The sequence below is a fragment of the Heterodontus francisci genome, chromosome 41 (assembly GCF_036365525.1).
Source record: "Heterodontus francisci isolate sHetFra1 chromosome 41, sHetFra1.hap1, whole genome shotgun sequence".
Lineage (NCBI taxonomy): Eukaryota > Metazoa > Chordata > Chondrichthyes > Heterodontiformes > Heterodontidae > Heterodontus > Heterodontus francisci.
This window is the reverse complement of record NC_090411.1, coordinates 28,318,428-28,342,486: the sequence shown is the minus strand read 5'-3', so window position 1 is coordinate 28,342,486 and position 24,059 is coordinate 28,318,428. Positions and strand designations below refer to the sequence as shown.

The 24,059-nt window shown below is 48.9% G+C and overlaps 1 protein-coding gene across 3 annotated transcripts in view; it reads right to left on the bottom strand.

Annotated features, from left to right (window-relative positions):
- The window catches only part of LOC137353403 (proline-rich protein 12-like), a 66,831-nt gene that overhangs the window by 19,421 nt on the left and 23,351 nt on the right, over positions 1 to 24,059 (bottom strand). For all 3 annotated transcript variants that reach the window (XM_068019648.1, XM_068019647.1, XM_068019649.1), the window contains exons 2-9: positions 17,379 to 17,491; positions 15,689 to 15,850; positions 11,120 to 14,721; positions 7,986 to 8,505; positions 5,247 to 5,557; positions 3,103 to 3,219; positions 1,280 to 1,537; positions 421 to 537 (exon numbers count right to left, since the gene is read on the bottom strand). In XM_068019648.1, coding sequence (XP_067875749.1) covers positions 421 to 537; positions 1,280 to 1,537; positions 3,103 to 3,219; positions 5,247 to 5,557; positions 7,986 to 8,505; positions 11,120 to 14,721; positions 15,689 to 15,850; positions 17,379 to 17,491 — 5,200 coding nt within the window. The remainder of the gene's footprint in view (positions 1 to 420; positions 538 to 1,279; positions 1,538 to 3,102; positions 3,220 to 5,246; positions 5,558 to 7,985; positions 8,506 to 11,119; positions 14,722 to 15,688; positions 15,851 to 17,378; positions 17,492 to 24,059) is intronic.

The window sequence follows — 24,059 nt, the reverse complement described above, 5'->3', positions numbered from 1 at the left end:
GCAGTGGGTCGCACCCTCGCCTATAACTCAGAATGCCGTGCGTTCAAGTCCCACTCCAGGACTTGAGCACACGATCTAGACTGAGACTCCCAGTGCAGTACTGAGAGAGTGCTGCACGGTCTGGGATGCAGTCTTTCGGATGAGACCTTAAGCGACTCTCCAGGTGAATAATAAGACATCCCATGGCGCTCTTTTGAGGAGGAGCACTTTTCCTGGTGTCCTGGCCAATAATTTTCCCTCAAATCAGCTTTACTAGATTATCTGGTCATTATATTTGCTGCTGTGGGAGCTTGCTGTGCGGAAATTGGCCACTGTATTTCCTACATTATTACTTCATTGGCTGTAAAGCGTTTTGGGACGTCCTAGGGTCATGAAAGGTGCTATATAAACGCAAGTTCTTTCTGGTAATCGAGTCCTTACTTTGCTGGTCGCGCAGAACTGCCGGTGTCCATCTCTGATCTCCGGGGTGAACTTCTGCAGCAAGGCCTTCTGCACTCGCCAGATGGGAGGCGGCTCTCGCCCTGCCTGCATGGCAAGCTGCGGAGAAACGAGACTTTTATCAATCGCGTTCGGGCATCATCGGGGGCTGCCGACTCCAGCTGGACCTATTCCTGGGGGTTTCGTGGTTGCCCTCCCAATACTTTGGCCTAGCAGGCAGTGACGACTCCTATGCCGGAAAACCCCGCCAGTACCCACCGTCCGAATTCATGCGCAAAGACTGGCCGCCGGTGTTTGGTGCCAGCGCCAACAAGTGTTGGCGGTTTTGGGAGAGGAACTCAAAGGCCCTGGGAACAGGCCATTACCCCACCTCTTCCTCAGAAAGGCTAATGGAATGCCAGCCTTTATATTTAGACGACCAGAATACAAGTTATACTCCTGGTCAGGTGGCACCTCAACTCTAAATTTCTCATCCTTGGTTTCAAACCCCTCTCCCTCTCTGTAACCTCCTCCAGTTCTCCACCGAGATCTCGGCACTGCTCCAGTCCTGACCTCGTGCAAATCTCCGGTTTTAAATCGTTCTGCCGTTGACGGCCGTGCCTTCAACTGTCTAGGCCCCAAGCTCTGGAAATTTCTCCCTAAACCCCTCTGCCTCCAACTCCTTTTAAGATGCACCTTAAAATCTCCCTCCTTGACCAAGCTTTCAGTCACCCGCCCCAATATCTCCTTACGTGGTTTGGTATCAATAATAATGATTGATAACGTTCCTGTCAAGCGCCTTGGAACATTTTTTTACTGGCTTAAAGGTGCAAGTTGCTCTTTAACCGGGGCTTTGTTTTACCTTAAGTGCCTTGATATCGTCGATTTTCACAACAAACTCATCGCGCTCCCGGAACACCCCTTCGCCACTGCTCTCCTCATCATCTTCATCCGTCTCGCCAGAGATGGCGACGGAATCCTGCTTCTTGGCCAGGTGCAGAGGCCTGTGCCAGGGCTTCTTCGAGCAAATCCGCACGTAGTCCTTCTTGTCCACGTTCTCCAGAAACTTCACGTAGAGACGCTGGTAATTGGTCTTCACCTCATCCGGGTACTCAATATACTAATGAGAATGAAGAGCAGAATATGTCTTTGGTTGCTTAACAGAAGTGTCATTGGCTGATTCAAAATGAGCTTGCCAAAGGCTCAGTTGGGGACGTGTGGAAGAAAATAACGCTCACCCCGTGACCTCTATCACCTAGAAGGACAAGGGCAGCAGACGCATGGGAACACCACCACCTGCAAGTTCCCCTCCAAGCCACACACCATCCTGACTTGGAATTATATCGCCGATCGTTCACTGTCGCTGGGTCAAAATCCTGGAACTCCCTTCCTAACAGCACTGTGGGTGTACCTACACCCCAAGGACTGCAGCGGTTCAAGAAGGCCGGTCACCACCACCTTCTCAAGGGCAATTAGGGATGGGCAATAAATGCTGGCCTTGCTAGCGATGCCCACATCCCAGGAATGATTTTTTTCCCCCTAAAATATAGAGACCAGGTTTGAGCCCAGAACTATGCTGGGTTAGCTATCTCAGGCTGCGCTGCAGTGAAGTCTCAGCATCCAAGGATTAGGAAAGAGATACAAATTATCGAGGATTTCCACGCCAGGTCACGCTCCTTGACGGAAAATGCACACATCCGTGATGGCGGCCATTATTGAATACCCTGATGGCATTCACTGTTTCTCACAGCTTGGGGAAGGTACAAAAGGGTGACCCAGTGACTGCTTCTAATCTCTGGAATTCTCATTCCAAGCTCCCCCCATTTCCCTATCCTCCTTAAAAGAGACAAATCCCCTGTCTGCCCTCTCAGGTGAATATAAAAGGAGCTAAGAGCAGCGGACTTCACCGTGGTGTTCTGGTCAATATTTATCAATATCACTAAAAATACAGATTATCCGGTCATTGATCACGCTGCTGTTTGCGGGAGCTTGCTGTGCGCAGATTGGCTGCCGTGTTTCCTACAATGGTGACTACACTTCAAAAAGGCCTTTGTTGGCTGTAAAGCAGGTTGGGACATCCTGAGGTTAGGAAAGGTGCTATGGTAAGGAAAGGCTTGCATTTATATAGCACCTTTCACGACCTCAGAACTGCTCAAAGTGTAGTCACCGTGGTAACTTGGGAGATGCGGCAGCTAATTTTGCACACAGCAAGATCCCACAAACAGCAATGTGAGAATGGCCAGGTGACCTGTTTTTTTGTGATGTCACTTGAGGGATAAAGTATTTTCCAGGACACCAGGGAGAACTCCCCCGCGCTTCTTTGAAAGAGTGTTGTGGGATCTTTTACATCCACCCGAGAGAGCAGACAGCACTGCAGTTTAGTGTCCCAACTGAAAAACAGCACCTCCGACAGTGCAGCACTCCCTCAGTACTGCACTGGACTGTCAGCCTAGCTTCCTGTGCTCAAGTCTCGAATGGGACTTGAACCCACAACCATGGGAGTCAGAGGTGGGAGGTGCTCGCCACTAAGCCACGGCTGACATAAGACATGCACATCAGCCTTTTCTACTTCCCTTTCCCATGCTCTTAAATACTTAACAATGACTTCCCAGGAGCGTCCTTTCCAGACTGGAAAGGGGGGGGGGTGGGTGGGGGGAAGAGGGAGAGGGAGACCGGTGAGCTTACCTGAGTGCTGGAACAGAAATGACGCTGCCCATCCCGTACCTCGGGCACAAACTGCTGGAGCGAGGCTTTCTGCACGCGCCAGATTGGTGGAGGTTCACTTCCCGCCTGCATGGCAAGCTGCAAAAACAGGAGGTAGATCGAGCAGTCAGCCGCATAGAAACCTGGCTCGCCTTCATGTCTCAAGGGGAAGCCAACACTTCCATGCAACACAAAATGCCCTCCCACCGACCAACTTCAGGCCACGGAATGAAACAGCGTTGAAGGAGGCCATTCAGCCCATCATTCCCGTGCCAGCTCTTCGAAAGAGCAATCTAATTAGCCCATGCCGCTGCTCTTTCCTTATCGTCCTGTTCTCCTTGCCAATGTTTCCTTCTCGCGTTTAGACGCGAGGCATAAGCACCACCTGTTGAGCTGAATGGCTTGTTTCTGTGCTGTAAAATTCTAAACATTTACCAGCTCCCTTTTGTAAGTGACTACTGAATCTGCTTCCACCGCCTTTTCAGCCAACACAGTCCAGATCACACTGTGATAAAAATAAATCTTCCCTTTCCGCACCCCCCCAAGCCCTTGGATCAATTATCTTAAACTTGTGACCTCTGGTTACTGACTCTCCTGCCAGCAGAAACTGTTTATCCCTATTTACTCACATTTACTCTTATAAAAAGCCTTTGTAATTTTGAACACCTCTATTACTTTTCTCTGTAACTTTCTCTGCTGTGGTAAAAATGCCAGATTCTCCTCCAAAACTAAGGGATATGGCAGCACATGTTACTAGACTGGTATTCCAGAGGCCTGGAGCAATGTGACCTCTGATTTTCTTTTTGAGCGTGTGGGCGATTTAAGTATGGGGCTCCTTTAAATTCTTTTTCATGGACGCACACGAGGGGTAACTTAAAGGGACCATCTTGTGCCCAGCCTGCACAGGAAATTTTGGGCTCACGCACGGCTGTGCGGCTTAGAGGGAACAATGGCCTGGAAAGAATAATCCGGAGATACGAGTTCAGTTACGGTGACCGTGAAATGGTCATTAAAAACCAGTCTGCTTCACGAATGTCCTTTAGGGAAGGAAATCTGCCCTCCTTACCTGGTCTGGCCTACATGTGACTCCAGACCCATAGCAATGACTCTTAACTGCCCTCTGAAATGGCCCAGCACCTTCTCAAAGGCAATTAGCACAGGCCTTGCCAGTGATGCCCACATCCCGTGAATGCTGTAGAACTTTTTAATTCATTTGTCATTGAACAGGTCAACATTGCAACCCCTCCCATCTCTGAATCCCTGCTGCTCAGTGGCAAATAAATAGCTCGACAGCTTCATGACCCCTTTTACCGAGACGTGTCTTTTTTTTTGAATTTACAAAGTTTTTTTTGGAACTTAATTCAAATGCTCCATCTGCCATAGTGGTATTTAAACTCATGCTTGTTCTAGTGCTAATCCAGACGCCTGGATTACTAGCCCAGTAACATAACCAGTGTACCCTACTGCAATTTCTCGCCAAATAAGTTGGTTTTTAAAAAATAAAAAGGTTTTAAGATTTGGCCCACATTTCTACATGAAAATCAGCACTATTATTTGGATCTCAAGAAAGATTAGCTTCTGTTGGTTTTAGATTTGAGAAAATAACAATGTGTTCGCAAGTTGATACTCTCCGAACCTTGGACCTGATGGGCCGAGTGGCCTGTGTGTGTAATAACTCTATGAATTTCTATACCATTCCCAAAACACCAAATGTGCCCCAATATGTAACAAATTATACCCCACCCAAAGGGGGCACGGTTGATGAGAGGGGGCTAGGGGGCTGCCCCAGGCCTCAGTTGCAAAGAGAGGAAGATTCATGAAAATATTTCCACTCCAAGCTCTTCTCTCGATGTCGATGTGAAAAATACTAAAAGTCAAAAATATATTTAGTAACTTCAATCTTTCTGCCTGCTGGAGGTCCGTCATTTTGATTGACTTCCTGCCAGAGCTACTCCAAGACACAGGAAGTTCCTCCCCCGATAATGATGTCACCAAAAGCGGCCACTAGGAGGAGTGAGCGAGCGATACAGGACTGATTGATTAATTTGGTGTTAAGTGTGTGAAACTCCACATTATTTTTAAAAATTCCGTTGGATTGCTTTGCTTAAAAGGTGGGGGACCCATACCTTCAGTTCTTTAATGTCGTCAATTTTGACGACAAACTCGTCCCACTTCCGTATGGCGCCTTCTCCGCCACTCTCCTCGTCATCTTCGTCAGTCTCTCCACAAATGGCCACCGAGTCCTGCTTGTTGGCTAGCTTGACCGGGGATGGAGCCTCCTTCTCTTCTGGCTGCGGCGGGGACTCTGGGGCAGGAGAAGGCTCTTCTTCCGGGATCGGCTCTTTAGGCAAGACTGGGGATGGGGGCGCGGCCTGCTCCGGCTGCGAGGCCTCAGACGGTGAGGTGCTCACTTCTTTATCTTCTACAGTTATGTTATCTGGCAAAGCAACGCAGATTGAAACAGAAACAGTCAGATCGGAACAGTCACCTGGCCTCCCACTGGCTTTCTTAGATCTTTACTCCCTCTTTGAGGTGACCCGACTTTGGTTTGAAACAACGTTTTTTTCAAATGCCAATGGATGTAAGAAATCGGGCTAGGGGGGAGGCCGGGTGGGGGGGGCAGCAGGAAGTGGGGGTGTGGGAAAGGGGGGTGTGGGGGAGGGGGGGGGGAAATCTCCTGCCCGAATTTCCTGTATTCACCGTGCCTATGGGTAAAGCCAATACCCTGTGGCTCAGGACCAGGTAACTCTATCCTCTAATCTACAAGGCGACCTCCCGTTTGAGCGTGATGTTTCACATAGAATTTACGGAACAGAAACAGGCCATTCGGCCCAACTGGTCCATGCCAGTGTTTATGCCCCACATGAGCCTCCACTTCATCTCAGTATCAACATAACCTTCTATTCCTTTCAACTACTCCTTGTGGTAGTGAGTTCCACATTCTCACCACTCTTTGGGTAAAGAATTTTCTCCTGAATTCCCTATTGGATTTATTAGTGACTCTCTTGTATTATAGCCACTAGCTTTAGACTCCTCACAAATGGAAGCATCTCTATATCTACCCTATCAAACCCTTCATAATTGTAAAGGCCTCAATCAGGTCAACCCTCAGCTTCCTCTTTTCTTGAGGAAAGATCCCCAAGTCTACTCGGTCAATTCTCAGTTCTGGTATCCTCCCTGGAAATCTTTTTTTTAGCACTTTCTCCGGTTAAAGCTAAGCAAGAGAAACTGCGGCCAACACAAAGATTGGAGTTACATTCCCTTAAAAAAGGGCCCATGGGAAAAATAAACGGTGAACCGGCGGAACAGGCCGCACTTTTGAGCTAAGCAGGTTATACAGCCATCGTGAGGTAATGTCGAGAGAGCTTGGCACGACATTTACACAGAACAACACAGAAACAGGCCTTTAAACCCAACCAGCGTTGGCGTTTACCCTGGATACCAGCAGAAGAATTACAGGCTCATAATGACAGAGCACAGGAAGAGGCCAGTCAGTTCGTCATGCCTGTCCCACCTCTTCTCAGGAGCTATTCAATTAATCTCACTCCTCTGCACTTTCCCCAGAGCCCTGCAATTTTTTTTTTCCTTTTTTGGTATTTATCAAATTCTCTTTTGAAAATTACTATTGAATCTGCTTCCACCGCCCTTCCAGGCAGTGCGTTTCAGATCGCAACAACTCGCTATGTAATAAAAAAAAAGGTTTCCTCAAGTTGCCTCTGGTTCTTGTGGATAGAGTAGTCCTAAAGCTAAACTCACACACTTAAGAATTATCTAGAGCAGACCTGGGCCAGAGTAGAGCTAACCTCGTGTGCAATCTTTAGCAATAAAATAATTAATTAATTGAAAGCAGGAGCGTTAAAAAGAGATACCTTATTCCACCATAAGATGCACAAAATGCACCACACCTCAAAATATAAAACCCAATGCCAACAATATGTGACAGGTAGGAAGAATAAAAAAGCAGAGTATTACTTAAATGGAGAATGTCTGCAGAATTCCAAAGTGCAGAGGGATCTAGGTGTTCTAGTGCAGGAGTCACAAAAGGTTAGTATGCAGGTACAGCAAGTAATAAAGAAGGATAATGGAATGCTATCCTTTATTATGAGAGGAATTGAAAATAAAAGTAAGGATGTTATGCTTCAGTTATACAGGGCATTGGCGAGACCGCATCTCGAATACTGTGTGCAGTTTTGGTCTCCTTATTTAAGGATGTGAATGCTTTGGAGGCGGTTCAGAGGAGGTTTACTAGATTGATACCTGGAATGAGTGGGTTGTCTTATGAAGAAAAGTTGGAGAGACTGGACTTATTTTCTCTGGAGTTTAGAAGAGTGAGGGGAGACTTGATTGAAGTTTATAAGATCCTGAACGGTCGTGACAAGGTGGATGTGGAAAGGATGTTTCCTCTTGGGGCGAGTCCAGAACTAGGGGGCAGTGTTTTAAAATTAAGGGTCACCCTTTTAGGACAGAGATGAGGAGAAATGTTTTCTCTCCAAGGGTTGAGAGACGTTGGAACACTCTGCCTCAGCAGGTGGTGGAGGCGGGGTCATTGAATATTTTTAAGGCGGAGTTAGATAGATTCCCTTGCCTAACAAGAATCTAAGATTATCAGGGGCAGATGGAGGTGTGGAATTTGAGACAGAAGCAGATCAGCCATGATCTTATTCAATGGCGGAACTGGCGTGACGGGCTGAATGGCCTACTACTACTCCTAATTCACATGGTCACATAGGAGGTGTAGGCCATACAGCCCCTCGAGCCTGCCCTGTTCATTCAATAAGATCACGTCTGATCGTCTATCTCAACTCCACTTTCCCATCCTATCCCCATATCCCTCAATTCCCGTAAGTTTCCAAAATAAATGTTACCTGTGCTTTCGTTTTCCTTGCGATCCATTGGGTCATAGAGAGCAGAGATGGCGGAGCTGATACTCTTTTGCAGGTCCTGATTCTTGCTGACAGAATCCTCTTCGTCGGACGAAAAGGACGGCAGGGTCTCCAGGTTCTTCTTGAGGTCATCGTCGAACCTCTTGCAGGGACTGGCGCAGCTCATGAGGCTGTCGCTCTCCGAAGCATCCAGAGTCCCCGACAGCATTGACTGTGCCAGGCCGAACGAGGCCTGCGAGGGCTGGTTAATGACAGACGATGGCCGCCCTTTCTGCGGGCTGCAGGTTGTGGCCGGCAGCTGCTGCCTCTTGCCCGACTTCAAGAAGTCCAGGAAAGACGCCATGAATCCAGATTTCATCTCCGGCTGTTTCTCCTCAACCTCCTTGATCTTCTTCTTGATCTTTTCTTGGGTTTGACTATTCTCCAGTACGCCTTCCACGGGGAGAGACTCTGGAGCCTCAACGGGTAAAAGGTCTCTTCCCTTTGACCCTTGAGCCTTGCCCTTTAAGGGGGGGGGGGGGGAAAAACACACACATAACCATGTTGTTACTGCACCCTGTAATTTTTAAATTGAGGACATTGCTGAAGAGACAAGATTATCGTGACAAGCACCAAGACTGAAGACAGCAAGGAGGAAGAGCAGGACAATTAAGAATTAGTGATTGGTTGATGCTAAGCTTGAAGGGTGAAGGAAAACGTGAGGGAGCTAAGAAGTTGCAGAGTTTCAAGGTTCCGTGAAAGAATGAGCTAAGAACAGGAGGCAGAGGAATGAGTCTTCATTTAGTGACAGCGAGGAGGAAGAACATGAAGTAGAGTGCATCAGGAATGCAGGCGGTCCTCATCTCTGTTACCTCCTGCATCCATAGAACCCTTAGTCCCTCCAACTCGAGTCACCTGCACATCCTCCACCTCTTCATCATTGGTGGCCATGCCTTAACCGTCTAGGCCCTAAGCTCTGGAATTATCTCCCCCAAACCTCTCTGCCTCTCCATCCCCCTCAAGACGCAGCCTAAAATCAACCTCTTCGACCAAGCATTGGCTCACTCGTCCCAGTGTCTCTTCCTTTGGCATCTTATGTTTTTAATTGGTAAGAAAAGAAATCAAATTGCGCGCCTGCGTGTGAATCACTGCAGTGAAGACGTCACGAGCCGCACTGATGAGGGGCGTGGCTAAAAGCAAACTCACGATAGCTTATTCCATCAGAAGAAGGGGTGATTCTTCTTAGCATTGAAAGACCAAGAGCCGTGGAGGAGAGAGATTTGGGTGTCTACTATCACAGAAAAGGAAAAAAAAAAGACCTGCATTCCTATAGCGCCTTTCACAACCACCAGACCTCTCAAAGGTGCTTTACAGCCATGAAGTGCTCTTTGAAGTGCTAGAAAAAGTCATTAAAAAAAAAGGCTAATGGAAAGTTGGCCTTTATCTCAAGAAAGCTGGAATTCTGAAGTATGGAAGTGATGCTTCAAAATCCTTGGTCATCTGGAGTAAGCGTGTTCAGTTCTGGGCACCGAACCTCAGGAAGGACATACTGGTCTTGGAGTGGGTGCAGTGCAGATTCACCAGAATGATGCTGATGCTTAAAGGGTTAAATTACGTGGCCAAGTTGCATAAAACTTGGCTTGTATTCCTTTGTGTTTTAGAAGGTTGGGTGGGTGGGGGAGAGGCAGGGGTGATTAATGGAGGCATTTAGAATGACAAAGTAATTCAATAGGGTAGATATGGAGAAACTACTTCCTCTGGTAGGGGAATCCAGAACAAAGTGCCAACAGACACGATGGGCCGAAGGGCCTGTTTCTGTGCTGGATAACTCTCTGACTCTATCTTAAAATTAGAACCAGGACATTTGGGAGGAAAATCCAAGACGCACTTTTTCCACACAATCTGGAACTCCCTCTCTCAAAAATGCTGGATCAATTGAAATTTTCCAGACTGAGATGGAGAGATTTAGATTAGGCAAGGACATCATGGGTTATGAAGCAAAGGTAGATAAACTGGGGTTTACAGATCAGTCATAATTTAATTGAAGGGCGGAACAGGCGCGAGGGGCTGAATAGCCTCCTCCTGTTCCGATCTGATTATGTGACAGAGTTGATATAAATTCGGCAGTCGAATTGGTGGATTGTGTCAGAATCTTAACACGTCTCTGATCGGGCTTGCCAACGTTCCCGGCCACAGTTCAGTAGGTCAACACCATCCAATGATGTTCTAGCCTGTAAAATCCAGGAATGCCCCCAGCTTTGATCTTGCTTAGACAGTCTCACCCAAGATAATCTTACCCAGGTCATAGTCGAGGGCGACATTTAACCTTAGCACAACGCTTGGGTGACAAGGTGCTGGCGGGCACAGGGAAAGAGATGCCAGCCAGGGTTCCCAGGCCCGATTCCTCTCCCTGATGGGAAGTGAGGAGAAGTCAGGTGAGAACAGATTTGGGCTTGACCGTGACAGCCCTGAAGTCTAGAATCCCACGTTCTCCCCTAGTTCTCTTCGAGGCATCACTGGCGGCCATGCCTACAGCTTCCTAAGGCTCAAGGTCTAGAATTCCCTTCATTAACATCTTCACCTCCCTCTCCTCCTTTAAGATGCTCCTTAAAACCTACCCCTTTGATCAAGCTTCTGGGCATTTGCCCCAATATCTCCTTTTGTGGCTCAGTGTCAAATTGTGTTTGCTGACGCTTCTGTAAAGTGCCTTGGAGGTCATTACATCATGTTAGAGGCGCTATACAAATGAAGAAGGGCCACAGAGGTGAGTTTGTGGGAAGCTTCTCAAAATCGTAGACTGATGCAGCACAGAAAGAGGCCATTCAGCCCATCGTGACTGTGCCGGCTGTTTGAAAATTCAATCTAATCAGTCCCACTCCCCTGCTCTTTCCTCATAGTCCTGCAAACCTTTTCCCTTTCAAGTACTTATCCAATTCTCTTTTGAAAGTAACTACTGAATTTGCTTCAATCACAGATTGTAACAATACACTGCATTAAAAAAAAAAATTCCTCATGTTGCCTCTGGTTCTTCAATAAAAGCTGTCGCCTACCCCTAGTCAAAAAGTAATTTGTTTAACAAGAAATTTCCCAACTTCTGGATCATACTTGCTTGAAAAGTAAGTAAAAAGTACCTTTACCTTGCCAGATTTTACTTGCTTTTCCATCTTAAAGCCCTCATTTTCATCCTCCGTGACCTTCTTACCCCTTCCCCTGCCACGTCCTCTCTTTTTGGGGCCATCTTGAGCCACACCTTGCGGGGGCTCCAGGGGTCGAATTCTCGGCCGGCCTCTCGGTCTCGGGGGCCCTTTCTCCTTCGGCTTTGAGGCCCTCTTCGTTTTCTTCTTCCCCCCGTTCAGGTTGTTGCCAGAGCAGAAGTCGATGTCGGAAACCGGGCTGATGTTGCTCCTGGTCCTGCAGCTGGAAATCAGGTCCGGCAGCAAGTCCGGGAGCCGGCGGTTGTTGAGCCTGATGTCGGCAGGCACGTCCTCTTTCTCTTCGTCCTCAAACTCGTACTCCTGAGCATAGTTCTTCTTCGGTGGCTGAGGGGGAGAGTCCTTCTTCTTCAGGAGGTGCAGGGAGGAAGTCTTCAAAAACTTCTTGGTCTTCATGGAGCAGAAGCTCGCAGTCGTCAAGGGCGACTTGATGTCCGCACCCGTAGGCCCGTGGCTTTGCTGAGTCAGGCCCAAGTGTTCAGTCTGAACGGTGGACCCCAGCTCAGATTTCATGGCAACCGAATCAAGGTCCAGGTGGACGTTCTGTTGGCTGTTGCCGGTTTCGGAGGTGCAGTAACCGGCGAAGGTCTGGTTCGGGTGCATCATTTCGAAACCAGACTTCATACCGTTGCTCCTGTCCATTGCTTGGTTGCCCTCATCGGCGCACGGCTGCTTGCTGTACTCCTCATTGCCACAAGACGCGGAGCAAAACATGTCTTCCATTCCCGGAAAAAAATTCCGCTCTTCATCCTGCAGGAGGGAGTCTGGGAAACAGATGGAGGTGAGGGGGACGAACCTCTGTTTCGTGCTCTGGGGGCTCGCCGAGCTGAACTGGTCCTTTGACTCCAACTGCTGCTGAGGAACCTGCTGGGAAGCTTCAGCACTGTCCAGCTGCAAGGAGTCACTCGATTCGGTGAGCAGATGCTGCTGGGACTGTACTTGGCCAGTCTGGGACAGGTGACTCTCCAAGTGTAGGTCAGGCTCCAGGAACTCCTGCATCTCTTGGGACTGCAGGCTCTCGGACTGAGGGAGGCCCTCCATGCCCTCGGACTGCATGCGCTCAGACTGCAGCTGCCCCGGCATGTGGTCGGACTGGAGTTGCCCCTGCAGCTGAGGGGACTGCGGGTCGGTCTGAATCTGGTGGGAGTCCAACAGGTGGGAGTCCATTGACGGCCCGTGAGGGTGGACCTCCATCGACTGCGAGCGCACGTGGGCCTGCATCTGCTGGTTCTGGAGGTGGACCTCCAGCATCTGCAGCTGTGGCGACTGGGCCTCAGAGTGCAGGCGCTGGGACTCCATCATGTGGACATCCATGGGGGTCTGCACCTTCCTCTGCTGTGCTTGCAGCTGGCTCTGGGTGTGAGTCAACACCGACTGCAGCAGCTGGGACTGCTGGTTCTGGGTCTGGTGCGCTAAGGGTAGCTGCATCTCTGGTGACGTGTCCAGCATCATCTGAGAGCTCTGCTGATTCTGGAGGATGTTATGCGTCTCGATCTGTGACGCCTCGGACGCCAGGTGATGGGCTCGAGAGCTTTGCTCTGGTGTTTTCTGCAGGAAAGAATGGCCTTGGTTTATCTCTTTGCTGGAAGTGTCCATATGGGACGTCTGAAGGTGGTTAACAGATTTCTTGATATCCTGAGCTAGGCTGTCGATGCTGTTGGGCTGGTGGCTGTAATGAACCACTGAAGTCACCAAGGTGTCAGAGGAAGAGCGACTGTGGCCGTAATCTTTCTGCCTCTCGCCTTTCTTTTTCTCTTTCAAGCCTTGCAGTGACATCTCCAGAACCTGACTGTCCAAGCTGGAGTTCGTCCGAATGACGCTTTGCAGATGGTACCTCTCTTCAGACTTGGACATTTCATAAACCATGCTCTTGGGCGCCCGGTCCTCACATTCCACCAGGCTCTGTGTTGAGACCCGCGGCGGACTTTGGGAGTCCAATAGATGCTGAATGAGAAAGTCCTCATCCTCCGTCCTTTCCGACGAGAGCAGATCGGAGTCAGACTTGGTCTTGCCGTAAGATGGGGTCCTCTCCAAGGGTGGCTGAGAAGATTGGAAGCTTTGCGAGTGCGATGACTGTATAAAAGAAGGAGACAAAACCGAGGACAGATACTTCTGAGACTGGCCTGGGGAGGCGACACTTTGGGACCGACTGCCAGTTGGGGATTGGAGAGGTCGGATTATCGGAGACGGGCTAGCATCTGGCAAGCTTTGAACGTGGCTGGCTGAAGAATAGACAATTGATTGCCCGTGTGAACTCAAAGCAGGGGAATGTCCAGTGGCATAGCTGAGAGATGGGCTGGCAGATGGCATACCCTGCGAATGGGCAGGGACGTAGCTCTGGCCCTGAGTGACCGATGAATGGGGTTCCGACTGGACACTGTAGCTCTGGATAGAACCGACGGACGACAGTCCTTGCAGCTGGTCTGGCGAGTAATTCTGCGCTTGACTGACGCACGTCTGCATGCCCTGCGATTGGCTGCCAGAGTAGTTTTGGGCCTTGCTCACGGTGGTCAGGTCTTGGGACTGGCTGGAAGTGAACCCTTGCGACTGGGTGACAGCAGCCAGGTTCTGGGCCTGCGTCACGTTGTAGTTCTGAGACTGGCTCATGGTCAGCAGGTTCTGCGACTGCCCCGGGGAATAGGCCTGGGGCTGGCTGGAAATCACCGAGCTGGATTTGGGAGTCGAGGAGGAGAAGTTGTGGGACTGGCCGGTGGAGGAGATGCTTTGGCACTTGGGGGTTGCAGTCGCCCTTTGAGCCTGCCGCGAAGCCGAATAACTCTTCGACTTCGAAGAGGAGGATGACGACGAGTATCCAGGTGACTGAATTATGGGCCTGTAACTCTGCGAGTGTTCGCCACGCGCTTGGGAACTCTTCTGACTGCCCTCGCTGCTCACTGGGGACTGCTCACCGAGCGGACTGCAGGACAGGGTCGAGTGTCGCGGCATCTGTTGGAAACTGTGACTCCCTCCGCAGCTCAGGTAGTGCTGCAAGGAATGATGGGAGGCGGGCAGCTGGGCCTGCGCGCTGGAGGGCCGTTGGTAGTGCTTAATCACGCTGTCTTGACGCGGAATGGCTCTCTCAATGCCGGAGGCCGGGGAGCTGGAGAAGACCGAGGTGTTGTACAGCTGCGAGGCCTGTTCTGAAGGCCCCAGTGGCGAAGAGAGCAAATTGAACTGCGACTGCAGGTGCCGGGAGGCCGACTCCTGCGCCGTGCGATAAGCGGAGCTCTGAGACGGCAACCCGGTGCCCAGGACAGCGCTGCCAAGGCGGTCAAAGGTCAACGAGGATGGGACACTGGACTGCGAGGATTTGATGTGGAGGAGAGGATCGTGGGGTGACAGCAGCCCATTGGAGCTCGGGCTGAAGGTGGCATCCTGAAGGGTCAGCGATGATGTCACTGGGAAACTCCGCCCACTGAAGGAGGCTGGATGTTGATAGGCTGAGAGGGCAGATGAAGATGGGAAAGTCCCCGAACCAGGAATGGCTCCGGAGATGAATAATTCAGCTGGTCCTGGGGTATGCATGGCTACGAAGACGAGAGAGGAGAAAGAGATTATTTTACATAGATGTTACAGCACAGAAACAGGCCATTCGGCCCAATTGCTCCATGCTGGTGTTTATGCTCCGCATGAACCTCCTCCCACTCCACTTCTTTTCACCCTATCAGCATATCCTATTCCTTTCAGCCTCATGCAGTCATCTAGATTCTCCTCAAGTCTACCTATGTTATTTGCCTCAACTACTCCCTGCGGTAGCGAGTTCCTCATTCTCACCACTCTCCGTTTCTCCCGAATTCCCTATTGGATTTATTAACGACTATCTTATATTCATGGCCCTTAGGTCTAGCCTTAGCCACAAGAGGAAACATCTTCTCTATGTCTACTTGAATTTTTCAAAGAGCTATGCTTTCCATTCCCCTTGATTTTTCCCCATAGCTCTGCAAATATTTCCTTTCCAAGTATTTATCCAGTTCCCTTTTGAAAGTTACTATTGAATCTGCTTCCATTCCCTTTGCAGGCAGTGCATTCCAGATCGGACAACTCGCTGCATTGAAAAAAATGCTTCATTGATCCCTCCTCTCGGAGTGTAGGCAAACTGCACTAACCAGTGTGTAGGCACTGAGGCCTGAATCTTCCAATTGTTAATTGCCATGGACGTAGCAGGAGTGCCCTATCCTGTCCTCATCCCATATCCCCTGGCACACCCAAGCCATTCCTACTGATGCTTTGGCTGAGGTCAGCCAGCTCAGGGTGGTTTGAAATGGAGACCCACCTGGTTTGGCCGGTTCAAAGCACTCACCAACAGAACCACCGGCAGCTGCCGACGAATCAGAGGGGGGGTTGCAGGTGGTGGGTGGGGGAGAAGGTGCAATGCAAGATTTCACCTCCTAGATGCTAGCCCAGTGATAACAGGAGTGAGAACAAGCTGGAAAACAACTACTGGAGTGTTACTAAACAAAGGCAGTTTATATGTCCTGCAATCAGGCCACCAACCTGTCTGCCAGGATGGTGTTCGGAACTGTGAGAGGAGAGAGGAGGCAGAGGGTCCAGGCTGTGGAGCCCGTGATTCCAGAGCGGAGATGAGGTTCATGACAGACGCGTCTGGGGTCGTGCTGCCAGCATGGTGAAGCCCGGTCTCGAACAGCCCCGACAGGCCTAGGAGAGAGAAAACGAATGAAAATCCAAGTTTAGAAACCACAACTTTATTTGAAATATTCAGGAAGAAAAGAACTTGCATTTGCATAGCGCCTTTCACAACTTCAAAACATCCCAAAGCGCTTTACCAATAAAGTACGTTTGAAGTGCAGTCACCGTTGTAATGTAGGAAATGCAGTAGCCAATTTGCGCACAGCAAGATCCCACAATGTGATCGTGTCCGGAAAAGTCCGTTTTTGTGATGTTGGTTGAGGGATAAAATATTGGCCAGGACACTGGGGAGAACTCCCCTGCCTTTCTCCGAAATAGTGGCCATGGGATCTTTCACACCCACCTGAGGGGGCAGACAGGGCTTCAGTTTAACATCTCACCCGAAAGACAGCACCTCCGACATGGAAGCCGTCCCACAGTACAGTACAGGAGATTCAGCCTAGTCTCCAGAGTGGGGCGTGAACCCACCTGTTGACTCAGAGAAGAGTGCGAATGGCTTCTTCTATAGCCCTCCCGCTGTCCCCAAAGCAACGAGGTGGAAATGATACCCTGGAAACCAGGCTTATCTGATATCCTGGCATCTACACAATGAGGGCAGGGGTTAAATAAAAAGAGTAACAATTAAGCAAATATTGTAGGGGATAAAGGCCTTTTGCAATACTCTCACTTCAGATCGCAAATTGCTCGCACCACTATTGACAGACCTGTAACCGCCAATATTTCATCGTAGCAAAGTGTCTCTCACTCTCAAAATGTGCCCCCCCCACCCCCAGGCACAAATCAAATCATGGAAGGACCAAATCTAAGATTGCACTGCTGTCAGATATTCCTCACTGGATGTCAGGAAAATAACCATCCTGAAATTTTAAGTGACAGGGCTGGGGTGTGAGACGGGGTAGAACTTGCCCTCCATTCCTTAGCATCACAGGTTAGCGTGTTTAATGGTTAATCCAAAGTCAGTGCATAAGTAACTCACCTCTTGGCTCCACAAAGCCTGTCCATCACGTACATAGCATAACTCAGGAGTGCGATGGAATACTATCCACTTGCCTGGATGTGTGCAGCTCCAACACTCTCACAGCTCATCACCAGCCAGGACGAATCGGCCTGCCTGATCAGCGCCCCCTTAAACATTCACTCCCTCCATCACCAATGCACAGTGGCAGCAGTGTGCACCATCTACAAGATGCACTGCAGCAACTCACCAAGGCTCTTTCGACAGCACCTTCCAAACCCGCGACCTCCACCTAGAAGGAGGAGGGGCAGCAGATGCATGGGAACACCGTCACCCGCAAGTTCCCCACCAAGTCACACACCATCCTGACTTGGAACTATACCGCCATTCCTTCACTGTCGGTGGGTCAAGATCCTGGAACTCCCTTCCTAACAGCACTGTGGGTGTACCTACCCCACAGGGACTGTAGGGATTTAAGAAGGCAGCTCACCACCACGTTCTCAAGGGCAGTTAGCAATAAACACTGGCATTGCCAGTGACGCCCACATCCTGAGAATGAATAAAAATAAAATTGCTACTCACCAGCTGGATGATGGTTGGTTGCATAGCCTTGCAAGGGATGCGGTGTGGCATATGCCTGTCTATGCAGGATGTCCGTCTCTGGGTGTGAACTGCGAGACCCTCCGTACACCAGGCTAGACAAGAATTAAATTTTAAAAATGGAGCAATTTAGAATTGTTTAGCAAAGGGTTGACATATCAGAAGAAATAAGGAGCCTTGGATTGGCCTCAAGTCAGTTAACCTCCCACCCCATCCTATTCCCCACACACCTCACATAAGAGTTGCCAACTCTGGATATATTCCTGGAGGTTTTGTCACATGAACTCCCACCTCAAACCAACCCCCCCCCCCACTCATTACCATTGGTTGCCTGACATGTCCATCCTCGCAGCGCCCCGCCCTCCCACACTGATTGGAAAGCCAACCGACTCTTCGTAACTGGATTGGATGACTCTTGATTGTCAGTCAAACAGCTCATTTTTGGGCCCACCTCCAATATCTTTATAACCAAAAACTAAAGTGTTCAACGACAATGAAAAAGGGAAGGCAATTTTTTCTTAAAAACCCCCTTGACTATTTTCCCCCCGAGGTTTTGCCTTCAGCAATGTCCTGGAGAATGTGGGAATCTGGGAACATTTCCAGTCCCCGGGCCAGCATGTGTGCAGGAAGTGTGTCCAGCTGCAGCTCTTGGAAGCTCGGGTTTCAGAGCTGGAAACACTGTGGAGCATCTGCGCATCGGAGAGCATTGTGGATAGCACGTATAGAGAGGTGGTCACACCGGAGCTGAAGGGACTTGAGGAAGGAAGGGAATGGGTGACCACCAGGCAGTCCAAGAGAATCAGGCAGGTAGTTCAGGAGTCCCCTGGGGTCCCGCTTGCAAATCGGTATTCCATTTTGGAGGCTGATGAAGCTGGTTCCTCCAGGGAGTGCGGACAGAGCCAAGCTTCTGGCACCACAAGCAGCCTGTCTGTACAGGAAGGGGGAAAAGAGAGGAAGAGCAATAGTAATAGGGGATTCTATAGTCAGGGGAACAGATAGGCGCTACTGTGGCCGTCAACGTGACTCCAGGATGGTGTGTTGCCTCCCTGGTGCCAGGGTCCGGGATGTCACTGAACGGCTGCAGGGCATCCTGAAGGGGCAGGGTGATAAGGCAGAGGCCATGGTACATGTTGGTACCAATGACATAGGTAGAAAGAGGGATGAGGTCTTGCACCAAGAATTCAGGGAGTTAGGCAGTAGACTAAAAAGCAGGACCTCTCGGGTTGTAATCTCTGGATTACTCCCAGTGCCACGTGCTAGTGAGTATAGAAATAGGAGAATCGCACAGATGAATGCGTGGCTTAAGAGTTGGTGCAGGAGGGAGGGTTTTAGATTCCTGGACCACTGGGACTGTTTCTGGGGAAGGTGGGACCTGTACAAGTGGTACGGTCTACATCTGAACCAGAGGGGGACTAACATCCTTGCTGGTGGGTTTTCTAGTGCTGTTGGGAAGAGTTTAAACTAATTTGGCAGGGGGAGGGGACGCAGACTCCTAGCAGAATAGGCACACAGCTAAACACAGGAAAGCAAACAAGTCAGAGGGAATACAGCGGAAGTAAGTTTCAAGGGAGTAAGACCAGGATGGATAGCCTCTACTTTAATGCCAGGAGTATTACAGGTAAAATGGATGAGTTAAGGGCAATGATTGACACGTGAAATTGTGATATAGTAGCCATCACGGAGACATGGTTGAGGGAGGGGCAGGATTGGCAACTCAATATCCCGGGATATAGAACCTTCAGGCGAGACAGAGGAGGGGGTAAAAGCGGAGGGGGCATTGCAATATTAGTTAAGGAGACAGTTACTGCAGTAAGGAGAGATGATATCTTGGAGGGGGCATCAAATGAAGCTTTATGGGTCGAGTTTAGGAATAAAAAAAGGACAGCCACATTACTAGGTGCTTATTATAGACCCCCAGATAGTCAGCGGGAAATTGAGGAGCAAATATGTGCGCAATTTGCAGAGGTGTGTAAAAATAATATTAGGTGATTTCAACTTTCCCAACATTAATTGGGATAGTCATCGTGTTAAGGGCTTAGATGGAGTGGAGTTCTTAAAATGTATACAGGAGAACTTTTTAGCTCAATATGTAGAGGATCCAACAAGGGAGGGTGCAGTGCTGGACCTAATTCTGGGGAATGAAGCCAGACAGGTGGTTGATGTGTTGGTGGGGGTGCATTTTGGTGATAGCGACCACAACATGGTACAATTTAAGCATATTATGGAGAAAAAAATAGACAAGTTGCAAAAAAAGGTTTTGGATTGGGGGAGAGCGAATTTTAGTAAAATAAGGCAGCATCTGGCCATGGTAGACTGGAAAGAGTTACTTGTCGGGAAATCTACAGAAGAGCAGTGGGGGGTATTCAAAAAGGAAATGGGGAGGGTACAGGCCCAACATGTTCCCTCTAGGGTAATAGGTAGGAGCAACAAGCCCAGAGAACCATGGATGACCAGAAACATTCAGGGTACGATGAGAAGGAAAAGAGAGGCTTTTAGCAAATACAAGGAGAGCAAATCAATGGAAGCATTAGTGGAGTACAGAAAGTGTAGGATGGAGCTTAAGAAAGCAATTAGGAGAGCAAAGAGGGGATATGAGAAAGCTCTGGCTGGAAAATCCCAAGATATTCTATAAGTACATCAATGGGAAGAGGATAACCAGGGAAAGAGTAGGACTCATGCGGCACCAAGGGGGAAATCTGTGGGTGGAGCCAGAGGACATTGGTAGGGTGTTGAACGAATACTTCACATCTGTCTTCACCCAAGAGAATGAGGATGTAGATATCAAACTCAAAGAGACTGAGAGGTTCTTGAGAAAATTGTCATAGGGAGTGACAAGGTATTGGAGGTTTTAGCAGGCTTAAAAGTGGCCAAATCTCCAGGACCGGACGATTTGTGTCCCAGGATGCTGTGGGAGGCGAGGTTGGAGATTGCAGGGGCTCTGACCCAAATTTTTAATTCCTCTCTGGCCACGGGGGAGGTGCCAGAGGACTGGAGAACAGCTAATGTGGTCCCACTATTTAAGAAAGGATGTAGAGATAAGCTAGGGAACTACAGACCAGTGAGTCTCATGTCACTGGTAGGGAAACTATTGGAGAAAATTCTGAAGGAGAGAATCTATCTCCACTTGGAGAGACAAAATTTGATTAGGAATAGTCAGCATGGCTTTGTCAGAGGGAGGTCATGCCTAACAAATTTGATTGAATTTTTTGAGCATGTGACCAGGTGTGTAGATGAGGGTAGTGCAGTTGATGTAGTTTACATGGATTTCAGCAAAGCCTTTGACAAGATCCCATATGGGAGACTTATCAAGAAAGCAAATGCACATGGGATACAAGGTAACTTGATAAGGTGGATTCAAAATTGGCTTAGCTGTAGGAGACAGAGTGATGACGTGGTGCAGGTGGAATTAGCCAGAGTGCCTGATTCTATTTGATCTCCAGTCATAGCGCGGTATGGTTGTGAACATCAGGTGAAAGGAGATGGCAAGACCTAGGTTTGTACTTTGCCTTATGCAATATCTTGAGTTTCCCTATAACGAGCACCTCGGCTATGTGGGAAAACACACAGCAAAATTCCACAAAGGATGAGATGAGCCACCAGTTAATCTCCTTTCCCGGCACTGCTGGTCGAGAGAGAAAATTTGCTTCTCTTTAAGGTTCGTCTGGGCCTCAGGATTAACACTTTACTTGAAGGACATCACCTCCACGAGTGACCTTCCTCCGTCCGCACTGAACTGGAGTGATATTGTTGGAGAGTCCGATGTACATGCACAATATTTTAACTCAGGAACAAAGAGTGTCGCCAACCTAGCCAGGCTAACACTTGTAATATGCATCGACTTCACTCTTAGACTTGCTTTTCTCTCATGACCCTCCTTTCAGACTCTCTGCTATTCTCTCTAACCCCCTCCCAGCGGGGATGGTCTCAGTTTAACATCTCATCAGAAGGATGGCACCTCCTGTGAAGCACAGTAATATCAAGCCTAGGTTATGCCACAGAGTGCAGAATGAACCCACAACCTTCCAATGCAGACATGAGAAGTTACTAACCGATTATGCTAACCTTCGTAATGCATCCTGTCCCGTTATACAGATTACTCTGCCTCCCTGATGTCTTTCTGCAAACATTTCAAACTTCGCTCCTTTGTTATGTAACTTCCTCGTCCCATTCAGCTATCTTCTCTCTGCTATTCTCTGATACTCCCTCCTGCCTAGCCATCACTGTGCCTGCAATTTCCTCTCTCAGCTCCACTACGCGTGGTCTAACTGGGTTATTTTTAGCTCAGTGCTGAAATATAATCCCACAGGTAATTTTATTTGCTTCATAAACTTAACCAGCCCCTACTCTAGGTCTAACAGAGGCATTTTTGTGGCATCTGTGCAGGAATAAATTAGTTCCACATTATTAGTGCAGTCTTAACCAAGGAGTCAGGTCTGTGTCTGCCGGTCTGTGTGCTAATCTGTCTGCATTGCTGTGTCTGTCTTAAAATTGCCTCTGCATAAATCCCACGGGGGGAAAAGACAGTTTATATTTATAATATAATATCCATTCAGAGCTTCCCAAAGGGGTCAGTGAGAAAAGGCAACTCCTGGCGCAATACTGAGCCACGCCGCTTTGACCATCTCCGCGTTCAGTTCTTGGTCCATGCAGTTACCTCAAGCTAGCATCCCACAGACTAAAGCGGGGACACACAGCCAGAATTCCAACTGCTCACGGTCACTACCCTATATTGGTCTGTTAGAGCGTGTCCATTTGTAGACCCGGCTCAGCCGCAGTGGCTTCCACAGTTGATCAGCCGACTGGTGAAGTACTAGGGGGGGAACTGACTCCAAGAAGGGGAGGAGGGGGAATTTATCTACCTTAAAAATCTTCCTTCTGCGAGCACAGCCATTAAAAATGACAGTGTCCACATTTATAAACAGAAACTGCCTATGTAAACAGATCACAGTGTAATTACAGCCTCCTGCCAGAGGTGGCATGTGAGTCTTCTTTTTTTCTTCTTTGGCCTCCTTGTCTCGAGAGACAATGGGTAAGCGCCTGGAGGTGGTCAGTGGTTTGTGGAGTAGCGCCTGGAGTGGCTATAAAGGCCAATTCTAGAGTGACAGGCTCTTCCACAGGTGCTACAGATAAAATTGTTTGTTGGGGCTGTTACACAGTTGGCTCTCCCCTTGCACTTTTGTCTTTTTTCCTGCCAACTGCTAAGTCTCTTCGACTCGCCACACTTTAGCCCCCCCTTTATGGCTGCCCGCCAGCTCTGGTGATCGCTGGCAACTGACTCCCACGACGTGATCAATGTCACAGGACTTCATGTTGCATTTGCAGACGTCTTTAAAGCGGAGACATGGACGGCCGGTGGGTCTGATACCAGTGGCGAGCTCGCTGTACAATGTGTCTTTGGGGATCCTGCCATCTTTCATGTGGCTCACATGGCCAAGCATGTGAGTGCCTCAATTTAATGTGTCTCTCCAACGCTTCTCAAATGGCTCCAAGTTTTACTATTTCATTATAAATAACATAAAATCCAAGCATTAAATAAAAATGAGCAGAATGTATAATGACATCCCAAACTTTACTGCCAAATACTTTAGTGCAGTCAATGTTGTAGGAAACTTGCCAATTTGCGCACAGCAAGCTCCCACAAACAGCAATGTGAGAATGACCAGATCATCTATTTTTGTGATGTTAATTGAGGGATAAATATTGGCCAGGGAGAACTCCTGCTCTTTGAAACAGGGCCATGAACATCCACCCGAGAGCGCAGACGGGGCCTCGGTTTAAAGTCTCATCTGAAAAACGGCACCTCCGACAGTGCAGCACTCGCTCAGTACTGCAGTGGGTGTGTCATCCTAGATATTCTCAAAATCCTGGAGTGGGACTTGAACCCACAACCTTCTAACTCAGAAAGTGAGAGTGCTACCAATTATGCCACAGCAGACTCAAACAGGGGAGTGAACTAAGCTTGTGCTTCCTGATCCATTATATCTGGGAAACCCCACTGCTCCTGAAGAATATACCTGGAGACTGTGTCTGTGCAATGCGACCGGAGGCACACACGTCCAGTGATCTCTCTTTCCCTCACTCCTCCGGAGGAACAAACAGATAGCGGCAAAATGAATCCATCACATTTTGCCCCTTTCGTTGAGCTGAAATCATTCTGCGCAAAAATGTTTGTTTCCAATTCACATGCTGCTGAAATTTCAACGGTTCCGAGGTCTAAGTGACACCTCCAACAACAGGTGCAGGGGTAAGGTCGAGTGAGGGCACCAGCACTCATCGAGTGCACATCATATGACATAACTGATTGGCAGGATATTGTAAATCTCCATGTCCCCTCCCCCAGTCTGAGTGCTGCCAACTCTGCTTGGCTGCTTTCCTGGAGGTTTCATCACATGACCTCACCTTGAACTGCCCCACCCCCACACTCCCGCCAATGGTCCATCCTCCACATACCACTGCCTTCCCACGACCTATTGGAAAGTGGACAGACTCTTGTCCCCCAATTAAATTAATCGCCACTGTTTGTGAAACAGTCTTTTCTTTCCCCCAAACTCCAATATTTTTAACCAGCGACATAAAATTAAAAAAATTTCCACGCAATTTTGTTTAATGCCGCCGATGATTTTTCTCCTGGATTTTTTGGAGCAGATTAACCTTCGATTCTTG